Source organism: Carcharhinus amblyrhynchos, chromosome 3 (genome assembly GCF_965287045.1).
Source record: "Carcharhinus amblyrhynchos chromosome 3, sCarAmb.v2.hapA, whole genome shotgun sequence".
NCBI lineage: Eukaryota > Metazoa > Chordata > Chondrichthyes > Carcharhiniformes > Carcharhinidae > Carcharhinus > Carcharhinus amblyrhynchos.
This window is the reverse complement of record NC_137326.1, coordinates 100,818,312-100,845,765: the sequence shown is the minus strand read 5'-3', so window position 1 is coordinate 100,845,765 and position 27,454 is coordinate 100,818,312. Positions and strand designations below refer to the sequence as shown.

At 39.7% G+C, this 27,454-nt stretch overlaps 2 protein-coding genes across 2 annotated transcripts in view; one reads left to right on the top strand and one right to left on the bottom strand.

Annotated features, from left to right (window-relative positions):
* LOC145341236 (spermatogenesis-associated protein 16-like) overlaps nucleotides 1-16,283 on the top strand; it is a 118,023-nt gene extending 101,740 nt beyond the window's left edge. Inside the window, exons 8-10 of the mRNA XM_080186162.1 lie at nucleotides 5,353-5,517; nucleotides 11,249-11,332; nucleotides 16,056-16,283. Coding sequence (XP_080042288.1) covers nucleotides 5,353-5,517; nucleotides 11,249-11,332; nucleotides 16,056-16,283 — 477 coding nt within the window. The remainder of the gene's footprint in view (nucleotides 1-5,352; nucleotides 5,518-11,248; nucleotides 11,333-16,055) is intronic.
* A 1,966-nt stretch (nucleotides 16,284-18,249) lies between these two features.
* The window catches only part of ect2 (epithelial cell transforming 2), a 66,957-nt gene continuing 57,752 nt past the window's right edge, over nucleotides 18,250-27,454 (bottom strand). The window contains exon 23 of the mRNA XM_080186443.1: nucleotides 18,250-19,635. Within this exon, the coding sequence (XP_080042569.1) occupies nucleotides 19,546-19,635 (90 nt within the window). The 3' untranslated portion in view covers nucleotides 18,250-19,545. The remainder of the gene's footprint in view (nucleotides 19,636-27,454) is intronic.

The following is a 27,454-nucleotide window of genomic DNA, read 5'->3' as shown; positions in this document are numbered from 1 at the left end:
GCAGAGGGACCTTGGGGTCCTTGTGCATGAGTCGCAAAAACCCAGCTTGCAGGTGCAGCAGGTGGTCAGGAAGGCAAATGGGATGCTGGCCTTCATAGCGAGGGGGATTGAATATAAAAGTAGGGAGGTCTTGCTGCGGCTGTATAGGGCATTGGTGAGGCCGCAGCTGGAGTACTGTGTGCAGTTTTGGGCGCCGTACTTACGCAAGGATATTTTGGCCTTGGAGGGAGTGCAGAGGAGGTTTACTAGGCTGATGCCGGAGTTGAGGGGGTTGAGCTATGAGGAGAGGCTGAATAAATTAGGCTTGTACTCGTTAGAGTTTAGAAGAATGAGGGGCGATCTCATTGAGACGTATAAGATGATGAATGGGATGGATAGGATAGAGGTGGAGAGACTCTTCCTGCTCAGAAAGGATAGTAGGACTAGGGGGCACAGCCTCAAGATAAAGGGGGGATGGTTTAGAACGGAGTTGAGGAGGAACTTCTTCACTCAAAGGGTGGTGAATCTCTGGAATTCTCTGCCCGTTGAAGTGGTGGAGGCTACCTCGCTAAATATTTTTAAGACGTGGGTTGATGGTTTTTTGATAAGAGAGGGGATTAAGGGTTATGGGGAGAGGGCGGGAATGTGGAACTGAGCCACGACAGATCAGCCATGATCTTATTGAATGTCGGGGCAGGCTCGAAGGGCTAGATGGCCTACTCCTGCTCCTATTTCTTATGTTCTTATGTTCAATTCCACTATTTAAAAGGAGTGATAAACCTTGATGGATTCTGGAATTGAGAGCAGAATGACATCAAATTGACATAATAGAGCTCAGATTTCAAAGATTGTATATTGCTTTAGTGGTACCACCCTAATTGTAATTCTGGGAGCTATGAGGGCCTGCAGGAAACACTGTTCACTACTGACAGGAGGAAGGAACCTGCCAATGAAACCAAGAAGATATGACTGAAGGTTACCCGCAGGTGAGCAACAGGATTGTGGTACCACACGCATGGAGTTATTGCCAAATGCAATTTAATGACCTACGCATTGCAGGATAGATGAGCACAATGGTACATTCAACTACATCCTGTTGTATGGATCACACTAATCCCTCACTCTGTCTTCTCAAATCTACCGCAGAACATCTGTCCTGACACCAACGAAACTTGCAGGTGCACCCATCCATTTCTGTCCATTTCCTCATATTGCTATCTGTTCATCTATAATTGCCATTCACTGTTATCCTTAGGCAATGTCTGTCCACAGAAGTGCTGTCTATCCATCCATTCAACACATGATATTACTCTTACTTATAGACCTCTTCATTCCTTCCTTGCAGAAAAGAGCTCAGAACATATGAAAAAGGCAACATTATGACAAAGGTTGTACAACTACAAATTTCAAAGAAAATTAATATAGAAGCTGAACAACGACATAGATTTATAATTATGAGTTCTTGCTCTCAGCCCTATTATGTTGAACCATATATTTAGAAAGCAAGATCTGCACCTCCAACTCCATTGCTCTAATACCCATATTAAACAAGCTGAATTATATTAAATGCACCTTTAGCTAAAGTTGTGTGTGCAAAGGAAGTTAGCCCACTTACTATTACTCTTGTATAAACTTCCCTCACCCATGGTGGACCAAATTTCATTTGTAGCCAAGATTGCTGTTTGATCTCAATTGAGTTTTTGCTAATTGGACTAAGTCTTTCTATGAGTGGCAGGAAGATACTTCAGGGATGGCTAGAGTCAGTTCTTGATAAATAAATCAAAAAGTGGCGCTAATTGTGTGTTTGGATCTATTTGTGTAGTGTTAATGCAGGAACTATTCCATATGATGAAATAAAGAAATAAGGAAAATAGTGTAACAAGAACAGGATAGTTTGTTAATGATTATTGGTGGGAAAATAATCTGCATAATCTTTAACATGCAAACTCTAATTAGAGTACAGAAGAATTAGGATCTTTTAAAGCATGCCCGACCAACCAAAAGCTTATAAATTCCGATTTTAACCTAGGAATAAGATCTTGGATAGGAAGGGAAGCACCAAAGTACTTGCAAAACTACAAAACCAACATGTGCTCTCAAGACTCCTTTTATCATCTTCCATATGTATAGGTTTCCATTCATCATGTTTGATCAAGGATTTTTGCCAGCTGTCAGCTGCCATGCTTTATGCAGAAGCCCTACACATGTCCACTTTTGCTCATAACTGCCCATTAATGGATAATCCCCTCCTTGTTCAAAATTTATCAGTGCAATCCAATAAGGTCTGTTGATGGAAGTTATTTATTTTGCTTCCAGCAATATTCCTGTTATTTTTCAAAATTATTTGATGTTAGAACACATTTTAAAATTCATGAATGATGATGGACAATGAAACAACCAACCAGAGTCGAAGGCTCCACAAATGTCTGTATCATCAATGTGGCGGGAGCCCATATAATCTGTGCAAAAGACTTGATGGAAGCATTTGCAACCACCTTCAGCCAGAAGTGACACGTGGATGGTGGATGATCTATCTTGCTTGCTTTCACAAGAGTTGCTGTCACTGTGCTGCCTGTGCAACACTAGCTGAAATGCTGCACTGTCTGTGACTGTCAAAGAAGTGGTCTGCTTACTTTTGACACCATAGTATCATTTCAGGCTGCAGCCAAAGTTATCGCAGTTTGTGTTCATTGCTCCTGGGGTGTAATGAACAGTTTACTCTATAAGGAACCAATTCATTTTGTTATCATGGAGACAGTGAAGCAACAGGAAAGAGTTGCAAGCTTTGTCAGGACAACAAGCTGCCCACAGATGGACATCATTGACTGCACCTATTACCTTGCATGTGAAGAGAAGATTCCACTCCCACAATGTGCAACGACAAATATTTATTATGCCTTGTTCCCTTGCACTAGTGCAGAATGTCATTCCGTGCCAAAATTCAATATCTTCTCCCTTCCACCCAGAAAATAGTGTTGATCCAGTTGCCTGGGGACAAGGGTTATCCCAACCACCTGATTTATGAATCCAGTCAGAAACGCAAGCATAGACACAACAGGACAGTATAGAGAGAGCTAAGCCTGTACTAGAATAATAGGCCTTCTAAATCACATTTTTTTTCCCTTAATGGGTCGGGACATGTTCTGCTGTATAACCCCAAATTACTAGATTCATTGTCATCTGTGGCATGCTTCATAATTTTGCCCTGTAAAAGGGGCAAGCTTTAGAGACACCTAAGAAAAAGAAGTGGATTGTCAATAGGAGGAAGATCAGATGGAAGACAAAGTTTGAAATAGAGCAGGAGCAATCAATCCAAACATCTGCTAGAAACATGTGATAGCAAGTAATTAAAGAGAGCTTCAATTGAATAATCCCTCCCTGTTCAGTGAATTAACAATCCTTCCCATCATCCCATAGACACATATCAAATGAACATCCTGAAAATATACACCACCTTGGATATTGTGCTCACATTACAACAAAATGTTCAGATCAACTGCTAAGTTAAGATAAAGACAAAAAAAAGCTGCTTTGTTTGTTAATTCCTAACTAATAAACAATCTTGTGCAAAGTTCTTGTGTCCGATTAACGACATGACAATTCTCCTATGGTTATAGCTTGGGAGGTGGAAGGCTGCTGAAATTCCACTGATAGTATTTGAGATGGCAGTAATGGTTGATCTCAAGGAGCCCTGGCTGTTGAGGACCTATTGTCAGACTGCTGAATGTCAGTGTTGGCTAGCCTGGAAGGAAAATGGGGAAATAAGAATGTTGGTCTGAACTGGCCTTTAAAATGAAACACCAGTAAAACTGGGAAATAAAAATACTGACCTAATTTTTTTTTTCCTTTCTGTTAGCCCAACTGACTATTCTGTAAACAAGAAGGGCACTGGTTGAGAGGCTAGGGGGAGAAGCAGATAGGCTTTCATTCTGAGAGAGGACATCACATGCCTCTTCCATGACCTGTGTCACTCCCAGGAGACTAATTCTCACAAAGGCCATTGCTGTACACAGGAACATGTTCAGGAATGATATGGTACATGAAGCTACGTCCATGCACTTTGTGCTTTGAAAACTAGAGGAGATACTCCAGAGCTCAGCAGTTTGAACTTCCATCGATGCCCTAGAGGTTCTATCACTCTTCATTCCACAGCTGACCACTAGCTTCATAGATGACTGTATAGTTTCAATGTCATATGCATGTCATGCCACAAATTGGGACATGAAAGTCACATTATTAGATACAGTTGTGTAATTTAGTGAATGTTGTAGCATTTCAAACTTTAGACATTAGAAATCTATTGGGAGAAAAACTGTTGGTTTGAAAATTTTTGAATGAAAAGTTATATTTCCAAAATGCTTTGAGCAATTTCCGTAGTGAAAGATAGTACTGCACAACCCAGTGCCTAGGTTACAGAATTACTGGATGCTATAATTACATACGCAGATTCTATTATAAATTGGGACATTAAAATTTTTATTAACTTGCAAATTGTGAAAGGCTTTCATAGAGTAGTTGGAAGAAACTGTTTTCATTAGCAGGAGGATCAGCAAATGACACAGATTTAAGGTAATTAGCAAGAGCAGTGGTGATGTGGGGTTTGGTGGGAGCATGGGAAGAAGTTGAGCATTTTTCTTATTACATGACGAGTGGTTACGATCTCGAATGCAATGCCTAAAAGGATGATGAAAGCAACTTAACAGTCACTTTTAAAAGAAAATTGGATACACATTGAAAAGGAAAAATCTCCATCATTATGGAGAAAGAGCTTGGAGTGCGAATTGGATGGCTTTCAAAGAGTCCTCTGCTGTGTGATTTCATGAAGTGTACTGAAATGGTGGCAAGAGTAAATTAGATTTTGTACAGGGGAAGTGATAACAAGGCACAGGATTTTTCTAAAATAATATATGTACAAAAATTAATCAAACAAGAGATTTGGATCCCATTTCTCTGTACAGGATTCAAGCCTAGAATTCTCTAGGCAACTGCACCACCTAATCAAACATATTTGCACATGTATTGATCACAACTTTTATAAGCACAAGCCATCTGCAGTGCCAAACTATGTTTTATATAGAATTCACTTTTTAGAATTATGTTGAAATATGGTCCTCGAATACCCAAGATTGAATTTATGGATGTAAAAAGATAAAGAAGCTATAATTTTGTTATCTTTTTTCTAAAAGTTGAGTAAGATTGTGAGACCAAACATTCAGAATTTTAAAAAAAGGAAAAGAACTTACTGATACTTAAATTCAATATGCTTACCTTTAATAGGAAATTGTCATTTAGATAGTTATTCTACAAATAAGTTGACATTGATCAGAAATATTTTGATATCTCTCTAACATGTCTTTTTTTGATGAGGGTCAGGGGGGGATTTGCCCTGGTGCAGGTGTACTCGAGAAATTACAGTATGCTAGTTACCTGAGTCAGCTAAAACGTATGAAGGAGCAAGCACAAGTGATTAACCAGACAATTGCAGAACTAGCCACCATGCCCTATCTGCATGAAATGAGTCAACATGAAATTGAACTGGTAAGACAACTTCCTATAAATCTTCTGATATAATTGTTCCTATATTTAAAATAGGCTACTTCAACATCAGTATATTACTATAATAAAGTGATGTTAAGGACTGCTTGGGTATAACTTTCATCATAGGCAAGAACATAAAACTGGCTGCATCAGATCAGTGTCATCCCAGATTTTCTTTGGGTGATCTTTGCAATGAATGGTCAATCCTTGCCCTACATACTTTTTTTCTTGGGGTAATTTTATCATAGTATTACATAAATGCAAAGAATAGAAACAGGCCATTCAGTCCAATTGATCCACGTTAGTGCTTCCACTCTACATAAACTTTTTGCCGTCTTGCTTAATATAACATCAGCACAACTTACTATGCCATCTCCCTTATGATTACCTATCTTCTCGCACTACTTCTAGACTTGTATGCCAACTGCTTTCTGTGGTCGCAAGTTCCACATTCCATTTCAATACGAGGGATTGCCATATGATATTTTTTTCTTGTGGATGGCAGGATGGAAATGAGATGTCAGCATTATCTGTGACATTGCAGATGGCTTATGAGCCCTATTGTCTTTGTGCTCACTGATCCAAACACCTGCAAATTAAAACTTGCATCCTTATTTTCAAATCCCTCCATCACTTCACCCCTCCCCCGAGTACAGGAATGAGATAGAGAATCCGGTGAACTGGTGTGGCAAAAATAATCTCTCACTCAATGTCAACAAAATGAAGGAGATTGTCATCGACTTCAGGAAGCTTAAAGAAGGACATGCCCCTGCCTACATCAACAGGGCCAAAGTAGAAAGGATCGAGATCTTCAAGTTTTTAGGTGTCCAGATCAACAACCTGGCCTGGTCCTTCCAAGCCGACACTATAGTTAAGAAAGCCTACTTTCTCAGAAGCTATGACTGTCACCAACTTATACAGATATACTATAGAAAGCATTCTTTCTGGTTGTATCGCAGCTTGGTATGACTCCTGCTCTGCCCAAGACCACAAGGAACTACAAAAGGTCATGAATGTAGCCCCGTCCATCATGCAAACCAGCCTCCCAACCATTGACTGTCTACACTTACTGCTACATCAGCAAAGCAGCCAGCATAATTAAGGACCACACGCACCCCAGACATTCTCTCTTCTACCTTCTTCTGTCAGGAAAAAGATACAAAAGTCTGAGGTCATGTACCAACCAACTCAAGAACAGCTTCTTCCCTGCTGCTATCAGACTCTTGAATGGACTTATCTTGCATTAAGTTGATATTTCTTTACACCCTGTGATTGTAACACTACATTCTGCACTCTCTCGTTTCCTTCTTTATGAACAGTATACTTGTTGGTATAGCGCACGAGAAATAATACTTTTCACTGTATGTCAATACATGTGCCAGTAATAAATCAAATCTTCATAATCTCCTCCAGCCTACAGTTTATCATGATACCTGTTTTCCTTTAATTCTGGCCTCTTGAATAACCCCGATTTTAATCACTCCACTGTTGGTGGCTATGCCTTCAGCTGCCAGGGTCTTAAGTTGAGGAATTCTTCCTCTAAACCTCTCCATCTCATTTTTCTCCTTTAACAAACTTCTTAAAATCTACTTCTTTGAGAAACCTTTACTTAATCTGACCTAATTTTCTTACATATCTTGGTACCACATTTTGTTTTCTGAAGTCCCTGTGAAATATCTTGTGAAGACATTTTATTACTGGTGCTATGTAAATAGAAGTTGTTGCAATTATCAAAGGAGCATTTGACCTGTTATTCTCATTGGAATTTATCCTTACAAGGAATGAATTATCATGTAAATATGCCCACTTTGCAAGTTTATTAATGTCTTCTGGAATTTTGGTGCAGCATTAACCAATCCCCCAACTTAGCATCACAAGTAAAATATCTGGATGATACTAAGTCCAGTTTGTTTATCTAAATTGCAAATTGTAGGAAGTAGTGTTTCACAAGGATCAATGCTGGGACTACTTTTGTTTGCCATCAGCCCTCTTCTAGTACAGAGACAGTGATTTTCCTTATGTAACAGTGAATAATGAGAAGAAAAGAAAGGGAAAAGATCCTTAGGAGGATATCTGTCCTGTGTGTTTGGGGAGCAATTCTCCTGTCTGATCCACAATGAGGAAAAGTATGTCAGATGTTTTTGCTCCCTTAAGAACGTCCATGAAATCACCAAACACATCTAAACTCACAGCAAAACCCAGTAGAAATCAATAACCTAAATGTAGTTGATGATCCCTTTAAGTTCTGTCTGCTACTGAACACACATGCAACAATGTGTGTTTAAGAAAAGATATTAGGTGGAATGTTAAGCTCCAAAATTGCAGCATTCGGTCAAATCAGTGATTTGATTTATTATTGTCACATGTATTAGTATATAGTGAAAAGTATTGTTGCTTGTGTGATATATAGACAAAGTGTACTGTACATAGAAAAGGAAAGGAGAGGGTGCAGAATGTAGTGTTACAGTCATAGTAAGTCCATAAGGTAGTGTTACACAGTATGCCTACTGAACACACTCCTGCCATAGACCCACTGCCCACATAAGAACATAAGAAATAGGAGCAGGAGTAGGCCATCTAGCCCTTCGAGCTGCCCCGCCGTTCAATAAGATCATGGCTGATCTGTCGTGGCTCAGTTCCACATTCCCGCCCTCTCCCCATAACCCTTAATCCCCTCTCTTATCAAAAACCCAAATGGTGCCCATTGCAAACAGCACCAGAAATATGTGCAGTGTTGTGGACAGGAAGAACAGAATATAAAATAGAATTTAAAAAAGAGTATATTATTTAAATGGAGAGAGATTCAGAATTCTGTGATACAGAGGGAATTGGATGTCCTCTTACATGAATCACAAAGAGTTAGTAAGCAAGTAATTAGAAAGACATGGCAAACAATCACCAAAACAACTATATATGAGTCCAAAAGAAGAAAATGTCAACAATGTATCCAGCGTTTGGCATCGGTTGAAGGTCCTATGCAGTGAAGCGGTCTTGTTCGAACCTGTGCATGAAGATGTTGGCATATTGAGGTACAAATTTTGGTCCCCATGGCTGTTCCATGTGTCTGGATGAATAACTGGTTGTTGAAAGTGAAGATGTTGTGGTCCAGGATTGGGTACATTTTCTTATTTTGGACTCATGGCGATCAATTACTGAAACAACTATATGATGATCAATAAATTCCATCCCACCATCAGACTCACCATGGACTACTCTCTGGAATCAGTTGCGTTCTTGGACACATGCATCTCCATCAGGGATGGTCACCTCAGCACTTCACTGTACCACAAGACCACGGATAATCTCATGATGCTCCACTTCTCCAGCTTCCAGCCAAAACATGTTAAAGAAGCTATCCCCTACGGACAAGCCCTCCGTATATACAGGATCTGCTCAGATGAGTAGGATCGCAACAGACACTTCCAGATGCCCTTATAAGAACAGGATATGGTGCTGGACTCATTGATCGATAGTTCTGACGTGTCACAGCAAAAAACCACACCGACCGCCTCAGAAGGACACAGCGGACAGAGTACCCTTCGTGGTCCAGTACTTCCCTGGAGCGGAGAAACTATGACACCTTCTCCAAAGCCTTCAACATATCATTGACAAAGACAAACATCTCGCCAAGCCCATCCCCACACCCCCACTTCTTGACTTCAAACAATCACACAACCTCAAACAGGCTATTGTCCGCAGCAAACTACCCAGTCTTCAGGAGAACAGTGACCACAACACCACACAACCTTGCTGCAGCAACCTCTGCAAGATGTGCCAGATCACCAACATGGATGCCATCATCTCACGTGAGAACACCATCCACCAGGTACACAGTACATACTCTTGCAACTCGGCCAATGTTGTCTACCTGATACACTACAGGAAAGGATGTCCCGAGGCCTGGTACATTGGGGAGACCATGTAGATGCTACGACAATGGATGAATGAACACTGCTCAACAATCACTAGGCAAGAATATCTCCTCCTGTTGGGGAGCACTTCAGCAGTCACAGACATTCAGCCTCTGATCTTTGCGTAAGCATTCTCCAAGGCAGCCTTCACAACACACAACACAGAATCACTGAGCAGAAACTGATAGCCAAGTTCCGCACATGTAAGGATGGCCTCAACCAGGATCTTGGGTTCATGGCACATTATCTGTAACCCCCCACGACTTGTCTGGGCTTGCAAAATCTCACTAACTGTCCTGGCTAGAGACATCTCTTTAACCTGTGCTTAACTCTCTCTCCACTCACATTGTCTGTACCTTTAAGACTTGATTACCTGTAAAGACTTACTTTCCAACCATTATCTTGTACATTGAGTTTGTGTGTATATATATGCCCTGTTTGTGAACACAACGCCCACTCACCTGATGAAGGGACAGTGCTCCGAAAGCTTGTGGCATATGCTACCAAATAAACCTGTTGGACTTTAATCTGGTGCTCTGAGACTTCTTACTGTGCTTACCCCAGTCCAACACCAGCATCTCCACATTGGGGAAAAGAATTCCAGAGACTGACTAACTAACAGCAAGGCCCCTTTTAAAGGGCAATCATTTGTGGGTAATGTCACCCACTGGGACAGAGCACGCAAACCTTGACCCATGGAGTGGTAAAAGGCAGGTCCAAGGAAGAGAAACCTTCATTGCAAGCCAGGGAATCAGAGATAAGGACTGTGTCGGTGTTAAGCTTGTGTATTGTTTTACTGCTGTTCAATAAATTACCATTGTGATTTAAAGCTTCCTTGAAGCATTGCCTCAAGCTACAATACTAATCACTCAAAAACCTTTCCTCATCACAGTCTTAAATGGGAAATGCTTCATTTTTAAAATGTAACCTCAGTTCTAGATTTCCCAACGAGAAAAAATATCCTCTCAGTATCTACCCTATTAAGTCCACTTACAATAAAAATCACATTCTTTTAAACTCATGAGTATAGGCCCATTCTGCTCAATCTTTCCTTCATCCCAGGAACCTTCTCTGAGCTGCCTCCAATATAATTATATCCGTCTTTCAATAAGACAACCAAAAGTGCACACAGTAGTCTAGTTGTGGTCTCAGCAATCACTTGTACCTCTGCAGTCAAATTTCCCTACTTTCATGTGCCACCCTCTTGCTTTCCTTCCTAGTTGCTTGTACCTGCATACTAATATTTTGTGATTCGTGGATGAGGACACCCAGATCCCCCTCTACTGCAGCATTCTGAAAACCTCTATTTAAATTTTCTGCATTTCTGTTCTTCCTTTCAAAGTGGATAATTTCACATTTTCCTACATTATACTCAAATCTACCAAATTCTTGCCCATTCACAACTTATATACACATCACTGCAAATGTTTTGCACCCTCCTCACAACTTGTTTCTCTACCTATGTTTGCTACAACAGGCAATCCCTTCATTCATGTCATTAATATAGATTGTAAAGAACTGAAGTTCCCAGTATTAATTCTTGTGGGACCCATTTATCCTGATTGGATGACAGGAAACAATCTTCTGTCCAAACTGATGCATTATCCCAAACAGCTTGAGCTCTCCTCTTCAGCCGTAACCTTTTACCAAATACATCATATCTATTAGTTCCCCTTTATCCATCCTGCTCGTTACATCATTTTCAGTAGAGAAATTAGGAAGTGCTATGGTTTCATCAATAATAGCTGATAAAATATACATTTGGTTTAATCATCATTTTCCTGTTGATACTTAAATCTTATTATACATTTATCCTAAAGCTGCATTCATTAATGACTGATGCTGTTGACACCCTTGAAGGAAACAGGAATAACAGAGAATGTGTTTGGAACAAAATTGAAAAGGTAAGTTTCAATTTATTGTTTTACACAATTGGATTAAATCCATGGAGTTGTATTAAGGCTTGATCAAATTGCTTGGAAAGCGATACCTTCTACTGTTTTTTTCCCAGTTCATGTAATTAAATTACCTGAATTGAAATATGAATATATGTAGTGAGGTAGTTTCTCAAAATTACCTTTGTTATATTGCTGTTAACATTCCATTATTGTTCACCCATCCCACCATTCATCACCATCTAACTATACAAAATTTGAGAGAACGTTAATAAATAACATCTCTATTTCTGTGTCATCCATGCCACAGTTGTAGCACTCTCACCTCATAGGCAGGTTATGGATTGAAGTCCCACTCTAGAGAGATTTGAACATAAACACAGGCTGATTTCCCCAGGTTTTTAGCTAAAACATTAAAACTAGACCCGTCTGCTCTCAAGTTGACATTAAAGGTTCCATGACACTTTTTCCAAAAGCGTAAGGCAGTTATTCCTTTTGCGTCACCAACGTTTTATCCCTCAATTAATGTCACAAACAAATTACCTGCTTAACACATTGCTCCCTCACATGATAAATTGAGGAGGATAACCTTAGATTACAGAAGGATATAGAAGGGCTGATCAGTGGCAAATGGAATTCAATCTAGAAAACTAAGAGGTGATGCAGTTGGGCAGGACAAACAAGGCAAGAGAATACATTACGAACAGCAAGACCCTGGGAAGCACCGAGGATCAGAGGGATCTTGATGTGCATGTGCAACAGACCCTTAAGGTAGTAGGGCAGGCGGATAAGGTGGTAAGGCAGCATATGCCTTTATTAGCCGATGCATAGAGTTCAAGAGTAGGGAGCTTTTGTTGGACTATACAAAATGTTGGTTAGGCCACAGCTAGAATAGTGTGTGCAGTCCTGGAATCCACATGATAGGAGGGATATGATAGCACTGGAAAGGGTGCAGAGGAGATTTACTAGGATGTTGCCTGGGCTGGAGAGTTTTAGTTATGAAGAGATTTGGTAGACTAGGGTTGTTTTTCTTGGAGTAGAGGAAAAAGTGGGGAGGGAACATGATTGACTTGTATTAAAATTACAAAGGACATAGACAGACAGGAATAAACCTTTCCTTTTGGAGAGATCAATGACCAGGGGACATAGATTTAAGGTAATGGGCAGGTGGTTTACAGGGGATGAGACAAAAAAACCTTTTCACCCAAAGGAGTCTGGAACTCACTGCCTCAAAGGTCAGTGGAGGCAGAGACCTTCAACATTTTAGTAGTATTTAGATGTGCACTTGCAATGCCAAGACATACAAAGCTATGGGCCATGTGCTGGAAAATGCAATTAGAATAGTTAAGAACATAAGAACATAAGAAATAGGAGCAGGAGTAGGCCATCTTGCCCTTCGAGCCTGCCCCGCCATTCAATAAGATCATGGCTGATCTGTTGTGGCTCAGTTCCACTTTCCCGCCCTCTCCCCATAACCCTTAATCCCCTCTCTTATCAAGAACCCATCAACCCGCTTCTTAAAAATATTTAGCGAGGCAGCCTCCACCACTTCAACGGGCAGAGAATTCCAGAGATTCACCACCCTTTGAGTGAAGAAGTTCCTCCTCAACTCCGTTCTAAACCGCCTCCCCTTTATCTTGAGGCTGTGCCCCCTAGTCCTACTGTCTTTTTTGAGCGGGAAGAGTCTCTCCACCTCTATCCTATCCATCCCATTCATCATCTTATACGTCTCAATGAGATCTCCCCTCATTCTTCTAAACTCTAACGAGTACAAGCCTAGTTTATTCAGCCTCTCCTCATAGCTCAATCCCCTCAACTCCGGTATCAGCCTAGTAAACCTCCTCTGCACTCCCTCCAGGGCCAAAATATCCTTGCGCAGGTGCGGCGCCCAAAACTGCACACAGTACTCCAGCTGCGGCCTCACCAATGCCCTATACAGCTGCAGCAAGACCTCCCTACTTTTATATTCAATCCCCCTCGCTATGAAGGCCAGCATCCCATTCGCCTTCCTGACCACCTGCTGCACCTGCAAGCTGGGTTTTTGCGACTCATGCACAAGGACCCCGAGGTCCCTCTGCACCGTCGCCTGCTGCAGTTTTTCGCCACGTAAGTAATAGTCCTTCCTACCATTCTTCCTACCAAAGTGGACCACCTCACACTTGCCAACATTAAATTCCATTTGCCATTTCCTGGCCCATTCGCCCAGCCTATCTAGATCCTTCTGCAGACTCTCCACACCCTCCGCACAATTTGCCTTTCCCCCAATCTTGGTGTCATCAGCAAATTTCGACACCCTGCACTCGGTTCCCTCCTCCAGATCATCTATATAAATGGTAAATAGCTGAGGCCCCAGCACCGACCCCTGGGGCACCCCACTAGTTGTTTTGTCTTTGACCAGTACAGACTGAATTGCCAATGGGCCTTGTGCTGAAAACCTCTAACATAATAGTTTTTACATTCAGAAGTACTTTATTGACTGATTCAGGACATCCTGAAGTTGTGTAAGTAGTATATATACACTTGCAAGCCTGTCTTTCATTTAATAGAAACACAGACAGGAGGAAACTCCCTTTCTAACCATACTGTGTGTGTGCTTGCACTAGATGGACTGCAACAGTTCATGAAACGTAAGACAGGAACAGGAGGCCGCAATTTGGCCCTTTGAGCCTGCTCCGCTATTCATAACTGTCATAGCTGATCATCCACGTCAATAGCTTAACCCTGCTTTCTCCCCATAACCTTTGATCCCATTCACCCCAAGTGCTATATCTAGCCACCTCTTGAATACATTCAATATTTTGGCATCAACTACTTCCTGTGCTAATGAATTCACAGGCTCACCACTCTGGGTGAAGAAATGTCGCCTCACCTCCATCCTAAAGTCTACCCCAAATCCTCAGACTGTGACCCCTGGTTCTGGGCTCTCCCATCATTGGGAACATCCTCCCTGCATCTACTCTGTCTAGTCTTGTTAGAATTTTATAAGTCTCTATAAGATAGAGTCAGACGTTTACAGTATGGAAAGAGGCCCTTCAGCATAACTTGTCCATGCCGCCCTTTGTTTTTTTAAAACCCTTAAGCTAATCCCAATTGTCTGCATTTGGCCCATATCCCTCTACACCAATTTTATCCAAGTAACTGTCTAAGCACTAAGACAAAATTGTACCACCTCTGCTACCATCTTTGACAGCTTGTTCCCCACACACACCATCCTCTGAAAAAATTGCTCCTCTGGACACTTTTTTGTATCTCTCCCCTCTCACCTTAAACTTATTCTCTCTAGTTTTAGACCCTTACTTTTGGGAAAAGATATTGACTATCTAGCTGATCTATGCCCCTCATTACTTTCTCAACCTCTAAAATATTACCTCTTAGCCTCTTATGCTCCTTACCTTATAACTCAAATCATCAAATCCCAGTAACATCTTAGTAAATTTCTTCTGCACTCTTTCTAGTTTAATATTTTTTCTATAATAGGTTGACCAGAACTGTACACAGTATTCCAAGTGTGGCCTTACCAACATCTTGTACAGTATCAACAAATTGTCCCAACTCCTGTATTCAATGTTCTGACCAATGAAACCAAGCATGCCAAATGCCTTCTCCACCACTCTGTTCTCCTGCGACTCCACTTTCAAGGAATTATGAACCTGTATCCCTAGATCTCTACTCTGTAACTCTCCCCAATGCCCTACTGTTGACTAAGTCCTGCCCTGGTTCAATCTACCAAAATGCATCAATCTAAATTCCATCTGCCATTCATCAGCCCACTGGCCCAATTGATCAAGATCCTGTTGCAATTGAAGATTATCTTCTTCACTGTCCTCTATGCCACCAATCTTGATGTCATCGGTGACCTTACTAATCATGCCTCCCTTATTCTCACCCAAATTATTATTTGTCATTTATAATAAGTGGACAAAGCACAATCCCTGAGGCAACACTGGTCACAGGCCTCCAGTTTGAAAAACAACCCTCTGGCTTCTGTCATCAAGCCAGTTTTTTATCCATTTAGTTACCTCACCTTGGATCCCATGAGATTTAACCTTATAGATCCCCCCTCATTCGTCTGAACTCCAGCGAAAACATTCCTAACCTAGTCAATTTCTCCTCATGCAACTTGTACCAGCATCCCCAGAATTAGCCTGGTAAACCTTTGCTGCACTTGAGTGAGAACATCCTTCCTCAGAAAAGGGAATAATTTAAAGTATTGTTGGTATTACACAAAGCCCAGAAGATGATAAACAGCTTTACTTATATAAATTTCTTACATTATTGGAGGGCTGGAACAGATGCATGTCATGCAGAGAAGTACTGGTCCAATAGTGTAGATTTCCAGCTCTTTTCACAAAGTATGCCCTATGGTCTGACATATAGGGAATTCACAAACTAATGTTCACAAAGTTAGAGGTAATTATTATAAATTGATTAAGTCAAAAGAGTAAATGTGTTTGCCATGGAAACAGAAAAATGCTGTTCAGGAAAGTTTCTGTACACCCATCTATGTTCATTTATCACCTGGCTTGGATGAATTTCCTCCATGTTCATCATGCAGCTGTTTGTTCACTATTTCACAATATTGTGATAAATAGGGCAGTAGTAAAAATATGAAATTAGAATATTCAACACAAATTGAAAAAATTTGAAAGCCATTTGATATCAAAATTTTATATGTAGTATTTTTCCATTGGTGTTCCAAAGAAAAATTAAATTAATAGATGATTGATTACAGGTTGGCCTAATTGAGGATCTTATCTATCAGTTAGAAGATAATTTTCTGAAGTCTAAAGCCCTGAAAACAGCTCGAAAACAAAGACGAGAAGTGAAGAAACTGAAAAGCCAGAAACTCGTTTTATTGCCTGGTGACTTGAAGCCATCCAGAGACACAAAAGCTATAGGAAAGTCGCTGGTACAGTCACAGACTGATAGACGAGACAACAAAATCCCATCTTCAAATTAACGAAGCATCGCCTAGGAGCATTGATTGTTCGCTAGAAGTTACCTTGCTTCAATATTCATTGTTATGGCAATAGCTTGTTTTTGGAGCTTGAATAGTTGTATTGAAATGCTTCAAAAATGAAGATAAAACTGAAATTGAAAGACTGACTATTTCAATTAATATTTTCTTCTTCACATCACGCAGTCTTGTCAGTGATCAATTTAATACATTCAAGCACAGACGACAAGTGTATTTAATTGTATACATACAAAACAAAGGTGATTCAGTTTCTATTATAGTCAATTTATTTGGCATGTATCTGAAAATGAAGTGTTATCCATAATATTCAGCGGCACAAATCAATTCCACTTTTAAGTTCAATGCCTTTAGAAATCTTTGTTTATTTTTCATGGTAGAATTCGAGAAAATGTACATCTTCCTCATTTGCTGAAACGCATAGAAGTTACAACATAAACGGACTATTTGACCCAACTCATTTTTCACCTTTAGCCTCAAAATGCAAATAATTCTAATCATGTCCCCACTCACCCTTGCAGGATTGCCTAAACACTCAAAGAAAGCAAGTGCATATCATTTGTTTTTAAAGGATATATATTGCTTTGCAAGATTTTTGTTTAGTGATCATTACTGAGCAGTTTCAATACAAATAATTTGCTAATAAAACCGATTTTGTTTTGTCACCTGGTTTTGGCCTACCTAAAGTCAACCTTAACAAAAGTGGATGTTGCCTCGGTCCTTTAGCCTTCACCAACCTAACCTTGATTGGTGAGTTTCTACCTCAACCATAAATCCTGGAAGTGAATTCCCAAGTTTCAACTTCCCAATGTTTCTATTTATTCTTTATCCCATACATTTTATCATGTATCAAAGATCCCTCATTCCTGATCTCTCCGAGTACAGGATAACACTCTGCTTCTATTTATCCAATCTAACCCATTCATTCATACATATATAAGCACCATTATCTGTATTGTTCTTCCATTCATTTGTATTTTCTTACGTCAGGCAGCATTCTGGTGAAACTGCTCTGTATGCTCTCTACAGCCTTAATATTTTCCTTCAAGATTGCAGATAGCATTACAACTGATGTTATGGTTTTATGTGGGTCCCTAACTATCTTTCAGTAGTTTCACAAAGACTGCTGCTAAAAAAAAAATCAAGAAAGCAGTAATTAGTGGAAATATTCTTTGTTGGATGCATAAATGATTGAACCTAAAGATAGTCAGTCATCACTTTGGAAGGACATTAGCAGTGAGGGCACACCAGGTCTATTTTTTGACCCCCTTTGAAATCATAAAATGTTCGAGTGCCGTGAGATCCAAGCACAGTAGCTACATTTTGAGATGGCAGATTAGTGAGGTACTTTGTCTTCCTCTTTTGCTTCAAGGGAGAGGCTGCCTCCATTCAAACATTCAAGGGCAATCTCAAGTCTCAGATTGATTATGTTCACACCCAAGGACCGAGGCAACATCCACTTTTGACTTTAGGTAGACCAAAACCAGGTGACCAAAAAACATCAGTTATTAGTGAACTATTCACTGTAAGCCATATCAAAACTGTTCAGTAATAATCACTAAACAAAAATCTTGCAAAGCAATATATATCCTTGAAAACAGATGATATGCACTTGACTTTCTTTGGCTGTTTAGGAAATCTTGCAAGGGTGAATTAATTTTAGTTTTAATTGTAACTTAGGTTCTGAAACAACTAAAAGGATAGTTTCTACTGTCTTTTGCCAACTCTCCAGCATCCTGAAAAAATTGACAAATTTTAATCCAGACGTAAAACACCAAATGTTCCTAATGAATCTATTAATAGTGATTCAGCAGATATCTATATTTCAACATAATGCAGTTTCCAAAATTGAAGCACTAAAATTAAAAGATTTCTAAGAATACTTCTGCCAGCAATAACACGCGGAAGCACAAGCTTTTTTTTTCCCCAAGAATTTTATTTTCATCTAGGTATCAGGTTTATATGGAACTACTTTATAAAAGTTATGTACATATAAAAATCTAATATATCCTTCGCTTAGCAGCTCAGATGACTAATCTGCAGACTACAGAATACATAAGGAAATAATCCAGTATGTAAATGTAAAACACAATAAGACAAAAATAGTTTTCTTCACAAGGAAGCAAATGTCAGTACAAGGTTGTATTCCAGAACTAAAGTGACTCATCACATGGATATCTAGTTAGCAAAATATTCAAAATATAGAAATATCCAAATATACAAAACTCTGTAGCACTGTTAATTCTACAAAAGAGAAGAGAAAGGTCATGCTACTTAAAAGTCAAGATTTAGTATGCAAAATGAAATTCTATAAATGGTGCTTAGTTTTTAAACAAGAGGTGAATCTATAGAATTGTTAGAGCCTTAGAACAATTTTGTTATTGACTAAATAGCTTATTTTTAATACATTATATATAATTAGACCATAATCAGAACCTTAATTTAATCCTTTTTCATGAAGCTTTGGGAAAACCTGAACGATTGTCTCCAGCAGTATTTAAAAACAGTGACCCATAATATTGGCCAGAAGACCACCTGTTCATTTTCCTTCCATTAAAATTTGTAATATTGCATCTAATTGAGAAAAATTGAATCAATATTTTGGAGTAAGCGTATTGTACATCAGAAATTAAAAATGTAATAAGACTATCAGCATTAAAAACAAAGATGCTGTACTTTTCTTGTCTTGGAGACTATGGATTACCTAGCAGCCACAGTTATATGGGGCAATTTTCACCTAGTCTTCAGACTGGGAAACTGACAGGAGTAGGTGCAACTGATTTTATATCCAACTCAAATGTTATTCTTTATTAAAGTCAATGGTGAAGTCCTGGGGCAGGATGCAAACCAACATTCCACTCCATCCTTTGTTACTTGCCCAACAAGCTAGGTTAAAATGACCCCAAACGGTTGATCATGTCAGTTTAATCAGAGTTTAAAAAGACACAAACACATCCAAATGAAAAAGGGAATAGAAGTAGTGTAATAAATAAACTTGTACAAAAATGTACAAACTGAAGTAGGAAAACAGCAATCAAAATATTGTCTCAATTACAGTATTCAATAAGGCAAGCCATAGCATTATGAAGTTGGAACAAAGTTAAAGAAAAAAATCCAAAGAACAGTTTAGCATTATCCTTCCTTTAAAATTTTGCACACGTCAATTCCATTTGATATCATTTCAACTTCCACAATGATTGCAGCTGATCAAAAAATTTCTTTCATGGATTTACCCAAAGTGCAGATTCTATATCAAATGAGTTGTTGACCGACTGAAAGTATGGTATTTCTTTTCAAACATTGCTGGTAGACTCACCAATGAAGGCGACTGTACTCCCTGTGTAAAACAGAAAGATCAGTATACATTTCTGTAATATAATGTCTTAAAATAACTGACTGCCTTGATTAATTCAATATCTTTTCCTTCCCAAGGTGCTCCCAGTAAGTATTTCAAATTCCATCAAGTGTACTCATTAATTTTGTAAAATTGCAAATCAGGCTGCAAATATATTACCTATGAAACATGTATTTGCTTAAAGTGCAATTTCAGTGCTAGGAAATTGAACGCATTTATCACCATCTACACTTTGCATTCAACATTAGTATCAAGCATTCAGTTTGGGTTTACAGGTAGGTTAAATGCAGGTTTTTAAAAAATTCTGTTTAACACCCAACACCCAACACAAACACAAAAGATCATTTTAGTTTTATCTATCCAGAAAGACCTTTCAGCATGCCCCCAATCAAAGCAAGCTTTTTCATTTTCTTTCTTTCCCCCTCCACTAAACAAACAAGAAACATTACAGCACACAAACAGACCCTTCTGCCCAACTGAACTAAAACTCCCTACCCTTCTGGGGACCATAGCCCTCCAGTCCCATCCTATTCATGTATTTGTATAATTTGGAGGTAAGAGGAAGGTTCTTTACACAGAGAGTTGTGGGGGTCTGGAATGCGCTACCGAGTAGGGTGGTGGAGGCAGGCACGTTGGACTCGTTAAAGATGCAGTTAGATAGGCATATGAGTGAAACGGGAATGGAGGGATATGGTAGGGGCTATTAAATAGGGTAAACCTCGGGAGACACCGGAAGGGCAGGCTGTATAACTAATATGTTTTGTCTTTATTCCACAGGTGGAGGTCCACCTCGTGTCAAGCGAGGGGCATGCACACGGCAGGTTGTGCGTGGGCTGCTCTTGGAAGTCCAGGAGTGGCCTAGTACTTCATGTCGGTGTGTGTGCTTGATCCTGGACCGATAGACGGGCTCCACAACAGCTCAGTGACTAGCACTGCTAGCTGTGCAGATACATGGATTTGGGCCTGTGTCTGTGGGAGTTTGCGCATTCTCCCTGTGGTTGCGTGGGTTTCCTCCGGGCGCTCCGGTTTCCTCCCACACCCCAAAGATGTGCTCTTAGGCTAATTGGTTTCCACCAAATTGACACTATTTCTTCCCTGAATCTGACTGAGTAGGGTCCCATTCGTAGACATGCAGGGTAGAATAGGTGTAGGGCGATGCGGCGGCGCAGGCTCGTTGGGCCGAAGGGCCTGTTTCCCGTGCTGGGTTGTTCTTTGTTCTTTGTCAAGGCGCCCCTTAAAAGTCACTATCACATCTGCTTCCACTACCTCCCCTGGCACCGAGTTCCAAGCACCACCACTCAAAAAAAACTTGCCTCTTACATCTTTCAGCTTTGCTCCTCGCACCTTAAACCTATGCCCCCTAGTAATTAACTCCTCCATCTTGGGAAAAAGCTTCTAACTATCAACTCTGTCCATATTTGAAGTCCATTCTACATGGTGATCATGCTGTGAAGAATTTTCTGGAAAATCAATTCTAAATTTCCCATATATTCATCTGAAGCCACAAAATTTTGTCTTTTTAAAAAAGGTTCAATTTATTGCTTTGAGGTAAGCAAAACCTCTTATGTTGTTCTAAGGGCAATTCAAACAAACTCTCATGTTCCTGTGGTTTTCCATCATCATTCATAGCACAGCACAGTGACACTGGTTAGCACTGCTGTCTCAACACCAATGTTTGATTCCTGGCTTGCATTACTGTTTGTGGAGTTTGCACATTCTCCCCATGTCTGCTCCAGTTTCCTCCCACAGTCCAAAGATGTATGTGCAGGTTAGATGAATTACATTGCCTCTTAGTGTCAGAGGGTCTACTGAGGCTAAATGCATGGGGTTTTGGGGATTGGGCTTGGGTGGGATTGTGGTCAGTGCAGACTCGATAGGCCTAAAGGCCTTCTTCTGCATTAAAGGATTGTTTGATTCTATGATCACTCAGTCTAGGAATTAATATCATAGTTCTTCTCAACTACTTTGTGTCTCAAAGGGCGAGATATTCAGTTGTCTGACCAGAGCACTGCATACTGTGAGCATGATATGCTCCAATTTATATTTGGCTTTGATCGTACAGTATTCTTTTTACTCTGGTGATTGCTGCTCTACAGCAGTAGTGTAAACCTAAGATTCCATGATCTCAATTAAATTTGTGGTTATGTTGATACAGTTAATTGTCTACTTGTAACATTTCCAGTACATTTACCATTATTTACCATTTTTCGGTGGCAAATAATGGCTTCTGCATCATAGACTACTTTTCTAGGTAAGCCCAAATCTTTTGATAAAATTAATAGCACCCTCCCCCAACTATTTAGCTACTATAAAAGCAAAACACTGCAGGATACTAGAAATCTGAAATAGAAAATGCTAGAAAGAGTCAGGTCTGGCAGCATTTGTGGAGAGGAAAACAGGTTTCAAATCCATATGACTCTTCCAAATTATCCCAAAAGAGCTCTGAAGAAGTCAAACTTTTGTTTTTCCTCTCCACAAATGCTGCCAGATCTGTTGAGTTTTTCTAGAATTTTCTGTTTATTTTAGAAATTGGTTTTATTACATGGCGTCCAATGAGCCAAACTCGTTTACAGGAGAGGCAGAACTGCACAAAATGCATGACTTTTTTGTGCAGTCTTTTTCTTAGCTTTTTTAGAAACTACCTACCCTGTGACCCTCTTGGAAAATCTCAGACATACTCAATTTGAACACTGAAAATATTTGTCAATCATTTTAAAAAAAAAAGCAACAGATAAAAACACTTGCAAATTTTAAGACGTTCCACAGGTTTGTTTAAATAGGAATTAAATGTACTGAATTCCATAAATTTAGAATTGATTTTCCAGAAAATTCTTCACAGCATGATCACCATGTAGAATGGACTTCAAATATGGACAGAGTTGATAGTTAGAAGCTTTTTCCCAAGATGGAGGAGTTAATTACTAGGGGGCATAGGTTTAAGGTGCGAGGAGCAAAGCTGAAAGATGTAAGAGGCAAGTTTTTTTTGAGTGGTGGTGCTTGGAACTCGGTGCCAGGGGAGGTAGTGGAAGCAGATGTGATAGTGACTTTTAAGGGGCGCCTTGACAAATACATGAATAGGGTGGGACTGGAGGGCTATGGTCCCCAGAAGGGTAGGGGGTTTTAGTTCAGTTGGGCAGAAGGGTCTGTTTGTGTGCTGTAATGTTTCTTGTTTGTTTAGTGGAGGGGGAAAGAAAGAAAATGAAAAAGCTTGCTTTGATTGGGGGCATGCTGGAAGGTCTTTCTGGATAGATAAAACTAAAATGATCTTTTGTGTGTGTTGGGCGTTAAACAGAATTTAGGTGTAGACAAACAAAATTAAATCAAAAACAAATAGAATCAAGTTAGGTACGATTTTTAAGATTCAAGTTGAATTTGAAAATGGCAGGAGCAAGAGTAGACATCTTGCACACATTTTTAAGCACTTGAAATCAAAGTAGCTTGAATACAGCACAATAAGTGAGCATCAATTCCAAGTCAAAATAAAAAGATGCAAGTATAAGCAGCTTTGATACATGGCACATAAGAAAATAATCTTGGAGATTATGAAACATGTATTAAAAAGCTTTAAAATATCCAGTGATACATTATCTCAGATGTTTGCATCACACATGCTATTAGTAACTTGCAATAAGGGTTTGTGCTCACGCTATATTCAACATGCACCATTTTAAAATTCTACTGTATTTAACTCAGCTCCATTTGAAAAGAATTGATCACAGTTCAATGAACACAGATTAAAAAGGTATATGTAATTATTTCCCCTGATACAAATTAACAGTAAAATTGATACCTTAAAGTGAAAGGTTAGTAACACTGATAACATTTCCACATGCCAAATTAGTATTGCAACCAAATCATATAATCTCACGCTAGGAGTTTAAGTGCAAAGCCAAACACCACAGGAAAAAAATGGTCTTCGTACAACTTTCAAACATCAGCTTTACAAACGCCATCTGTGGTTACCAAGAAGATCACCGCTAACATTAATACCAGGGTTGAAGAATTGGGTGTGCTTTGGAAATTAATAGAAATATGAAAGCTACGATAGGACTCACTGATTAAGATGGGTAGAAAGTTGACCTGGTGAACGCAGAACATTTCAAGGTCTGAGGCCAACAGGTGCACCGTCCAAGGAGTTAGAACGCTGCACAGTTACACAGTTTGCTGACATCACTGAGTCATTCAGACCAAGTATGGATGAAGAACGAGAAATCTAGATACAGGAAGACCACTAAATTATGGCAAGCAGGTAAAATGGGGAAAAAATTGAATACTGAGCAGAAGTGGATTTACAGAGAATGCAAGTGTGGGAAATAAGTGTTTTTTACTTGTGACCTCAAGTATTAAATATAGAAGAATTGGGTAGACAACAACATTAACTTGAGGGATCATGATGACTTCTGTGATCAGGAGCTAAGGTACAATCCAATGCCAACTGAGGTACCATAAAGCCAATACATGTGACATTGAGAGGTTGAAAGAAAACAGTTGAATAGTGCTCAAAGTTATACAGCAAAAGGTGAAAAGAAACAAAGATAGGTCATGAATCAATAAGGCTTAAAATGAGAACAAATCAAATGTAAAAGCTGAACCCACTGGAAAAAAAAACTTAGGAGAAAAAAAAAATCAAGTCAGGACAATAAGAGTCAAGTTCTTACAATTGCTGATCTGAAAAACTTGAAAAGGAACCAGAAGGGAGCTTACTTCCAAGTGCCAGGATCAGAATTGCTGACTACTTTAAAGAGATTTCTTTGAAACAAATACATGGTTAATAATTTGAACATTTACAATTTTGTGATTTGGAAGTTAGCAATTTATAAATAAGAATGGCAATACAGTTCAAGCAAGGGAACTTGGGTACTGCTTGGCTGAGTCACCAATATATGGTAATTGAATGTTAAATTCTATCATTGTATGGTACCATGTACTTAAATCAGTGTCTCAGGGCCCCAGACTTTAGAAGTTATAGCCTGATTTTCTTGTACTGGAAAAATCTTATCAATGGCTTTGAGGTGCTTAATTTTTAATCTTCCTTTTCTTCAAGGTTTGGTAGTGGAAAACTGCTCACAATCCCAAGTTGCTGAAGGTTCACAGGGATCTGTCTGTGTGGTGGTGGTGGGGCTGCTGCTGGGTGAAATGGCAAAAAAATCTATGGAAATGAGTGGGGGTGATATTTGATTTGCTTATTTAGTAGCAATGGCTCTAGGTTTGATTAAACTGGAAGGAATTAGCAATCTTACTATAAACAGAAAACAATGGAGACCAATAAAAAGCGGTCAAAATTATGAATGGTCTTCATTGTGAAACTATTTACATAAAGAACATAAGAAATAGGAGCAGGAGTAGGCCATCTAACTCTACAAGCTGCCCCACCATTCAATAAGATCATGGCTGATCTGAAAGTGGTTCAGTTCCACTTACCCGCCTGTTCCCCATAATCCTTAATTCCCTTATCGATCAAAAATCGATATACCTGTGACTTAAACCTATTCAACGACGTAGCTTCCGCTGCTTCAGTGGGCAGAGAATTCCAGAGATTCATTACCCTCAGAGAAAAAGTTCCTCCTCAACTCCGTTCTAAACTGACCGCCCCCCCCCTTATTTTGAGGCTGTGTCCCCTAGTTCTTGTTTCCTTTCTAAGTGGAAAGAATCTCTCTGCCTCTATATGTCTCTAAGATCACCCCTCAGCCTTCTAAACCCCGATGAGTACAGGCCCAATCTACTCAATCTCTCCTCATAAGCTAACCCCCTCATCTCCAGTATCCACCTGGTGAACCTTCTCTGTACTCCCTCCAAAGCCAATATATCCTTTCGCAAATAAGGAGACCAAAATTGCAAATAGTACTCTAGTTGCGGCCTCACCAGTACCTTGTATAGTTGCAGCATGATCGCCCTGCTTTTATATTCCATCCCCCTCGCGATAAAGGCCAACATTCTATTTGCCTTCTTGATCACCTGATGCACCTGCAAACTGAGTTTTTGTGATTCATGCACAAGGACCCCCAGGTCCCTCTGCACTGTAGCATGTTGTAATCTTTCACCGTTTAAATAATAGTCCATTTTACTATTATTCCTTCCAAAGTGGATAACCTCTCACTTGCCAACATTATACTCCATCTGCCAGATCCTCGCCCACCCACTCAGCCTATCCATATCTCTCTGCAGACTTTCCATGTCCTCCACGCAATTCACATTCCCACTCATCTTCATGTCATCAAACTTTGTTACCCTGCTGGTAAGAATGGTATTTTCTACTGGCAAGAATAATTTGGGCATAAGTTTATGAAGAATTAAGGGACGTTAGGCAAATGTATTTTCTTAAATTGTACGTGATTGAACATGGAGTGTACTTCCAACAATAGTCAAATCTATAACAGTTGAGGGAAATGCATAAATATTTGCAGAGTTCATAAAAGAACATCCATAGGCTGTAAAAATAGTATTAAGTGGGTCAAAGGATACATTAATTGATCTAAATTCTATGTTAATATTGCTCAACTAAGCGTCAATACATAACAGCACATTTTACCCATCAACCACAATCTCGTTGAATAGGTTTGATCACTTTGAGCAACAGAAATCGTGATGAGTCTTGGAAGTTTCAATTATCCAAGCATCCAGAATATCTTTTGAGAAAATTTTTTCCGTTAATCTTATCCAATTTCTCTCCCAAACTGCCTTTAATTTTAAGATCGAGCCCCTCATTGTTGGTTCCCCAGAGGAATTTGTACGAACTTTATTGACTCATTTAAACACCTTGATTACAACACTATTCAATCTTCTATACCAAACAGAAAAGAAGCAACCTATCCTCAACTTAACTCAAAGCTCCAATACTTTGACCACTCATCTTTCCACATAACACCGTGAGCACACCACTAAATTGCTATTGAGTAAATAGAACATGAAGCCAATAGGCTTCTTGAGTAATAGTCTCATTTTTTAACCTCAGATAGCTGCTACAGTAGGTACTTTAGCCCAGCTCAAGTGTTGTCTGCATGAAACATGTTTTCACCCAAATACGTTTCAAAAATTTATGTGAGCGTTGCCAGCAAGATCAGCATTTGTTGCCCACTCCTTATTGCTGTTGAACAGATGGCGGTGAGCTGATTACAATTAAAGAGGGTCTTGGTAAGGCCACACCTAGAGTAGTGTGTGCAGTTTTGGTCTCCTTTTCTGAGGCAGGATGTTCTTCCTCAAGGAAATGCAGCAATGGTTTATCAGACTGATCCCAAGGATGGTGGGACTGATATATATGAGACGAGATTGACTAGGTTAGGACTGTTTTTGCTGAGTTCAGACAAATGAATGTGGGGGCGGGGATCTCAGAGACTTAATATTCTAACAAGATTAGAGGGGGTACATGCAGGGTGGATATTCCTGATGGTGGGAAAGTCTAGAACTAGGGGTCACAGTGTAAGGATGCAGGGTAGACTGTTCAGGACAGCGATGAGGAGATACTTCTTCACGCAAAGTGGTGAGCCTGTGGAATTCATCACCACAAGAAGTAGTTAATACCAAAACTTTGAGTGTATTCAGGAGGCAGCTGGATATAGCACTTGAGGCAAATGGGATCAAAGGTTATGGGGAAAAAAAACAGGATTAGGCTATTTATTGAGTTGGATGATCAGCCATGATAGCAATGAATGGCAAAGCAGGCTCAAAGGGCCAAATGGCCTCCTTCTGCTCCTATCTTCTAATGTTTCTATCTTTCATGAACTTTCATGCAGTCCATCTGCTGCAAGCACACCCACAGTGCGGTTAGAAAGAGTTGAGGAATTTCCAGTGAGGCTGAAGGACA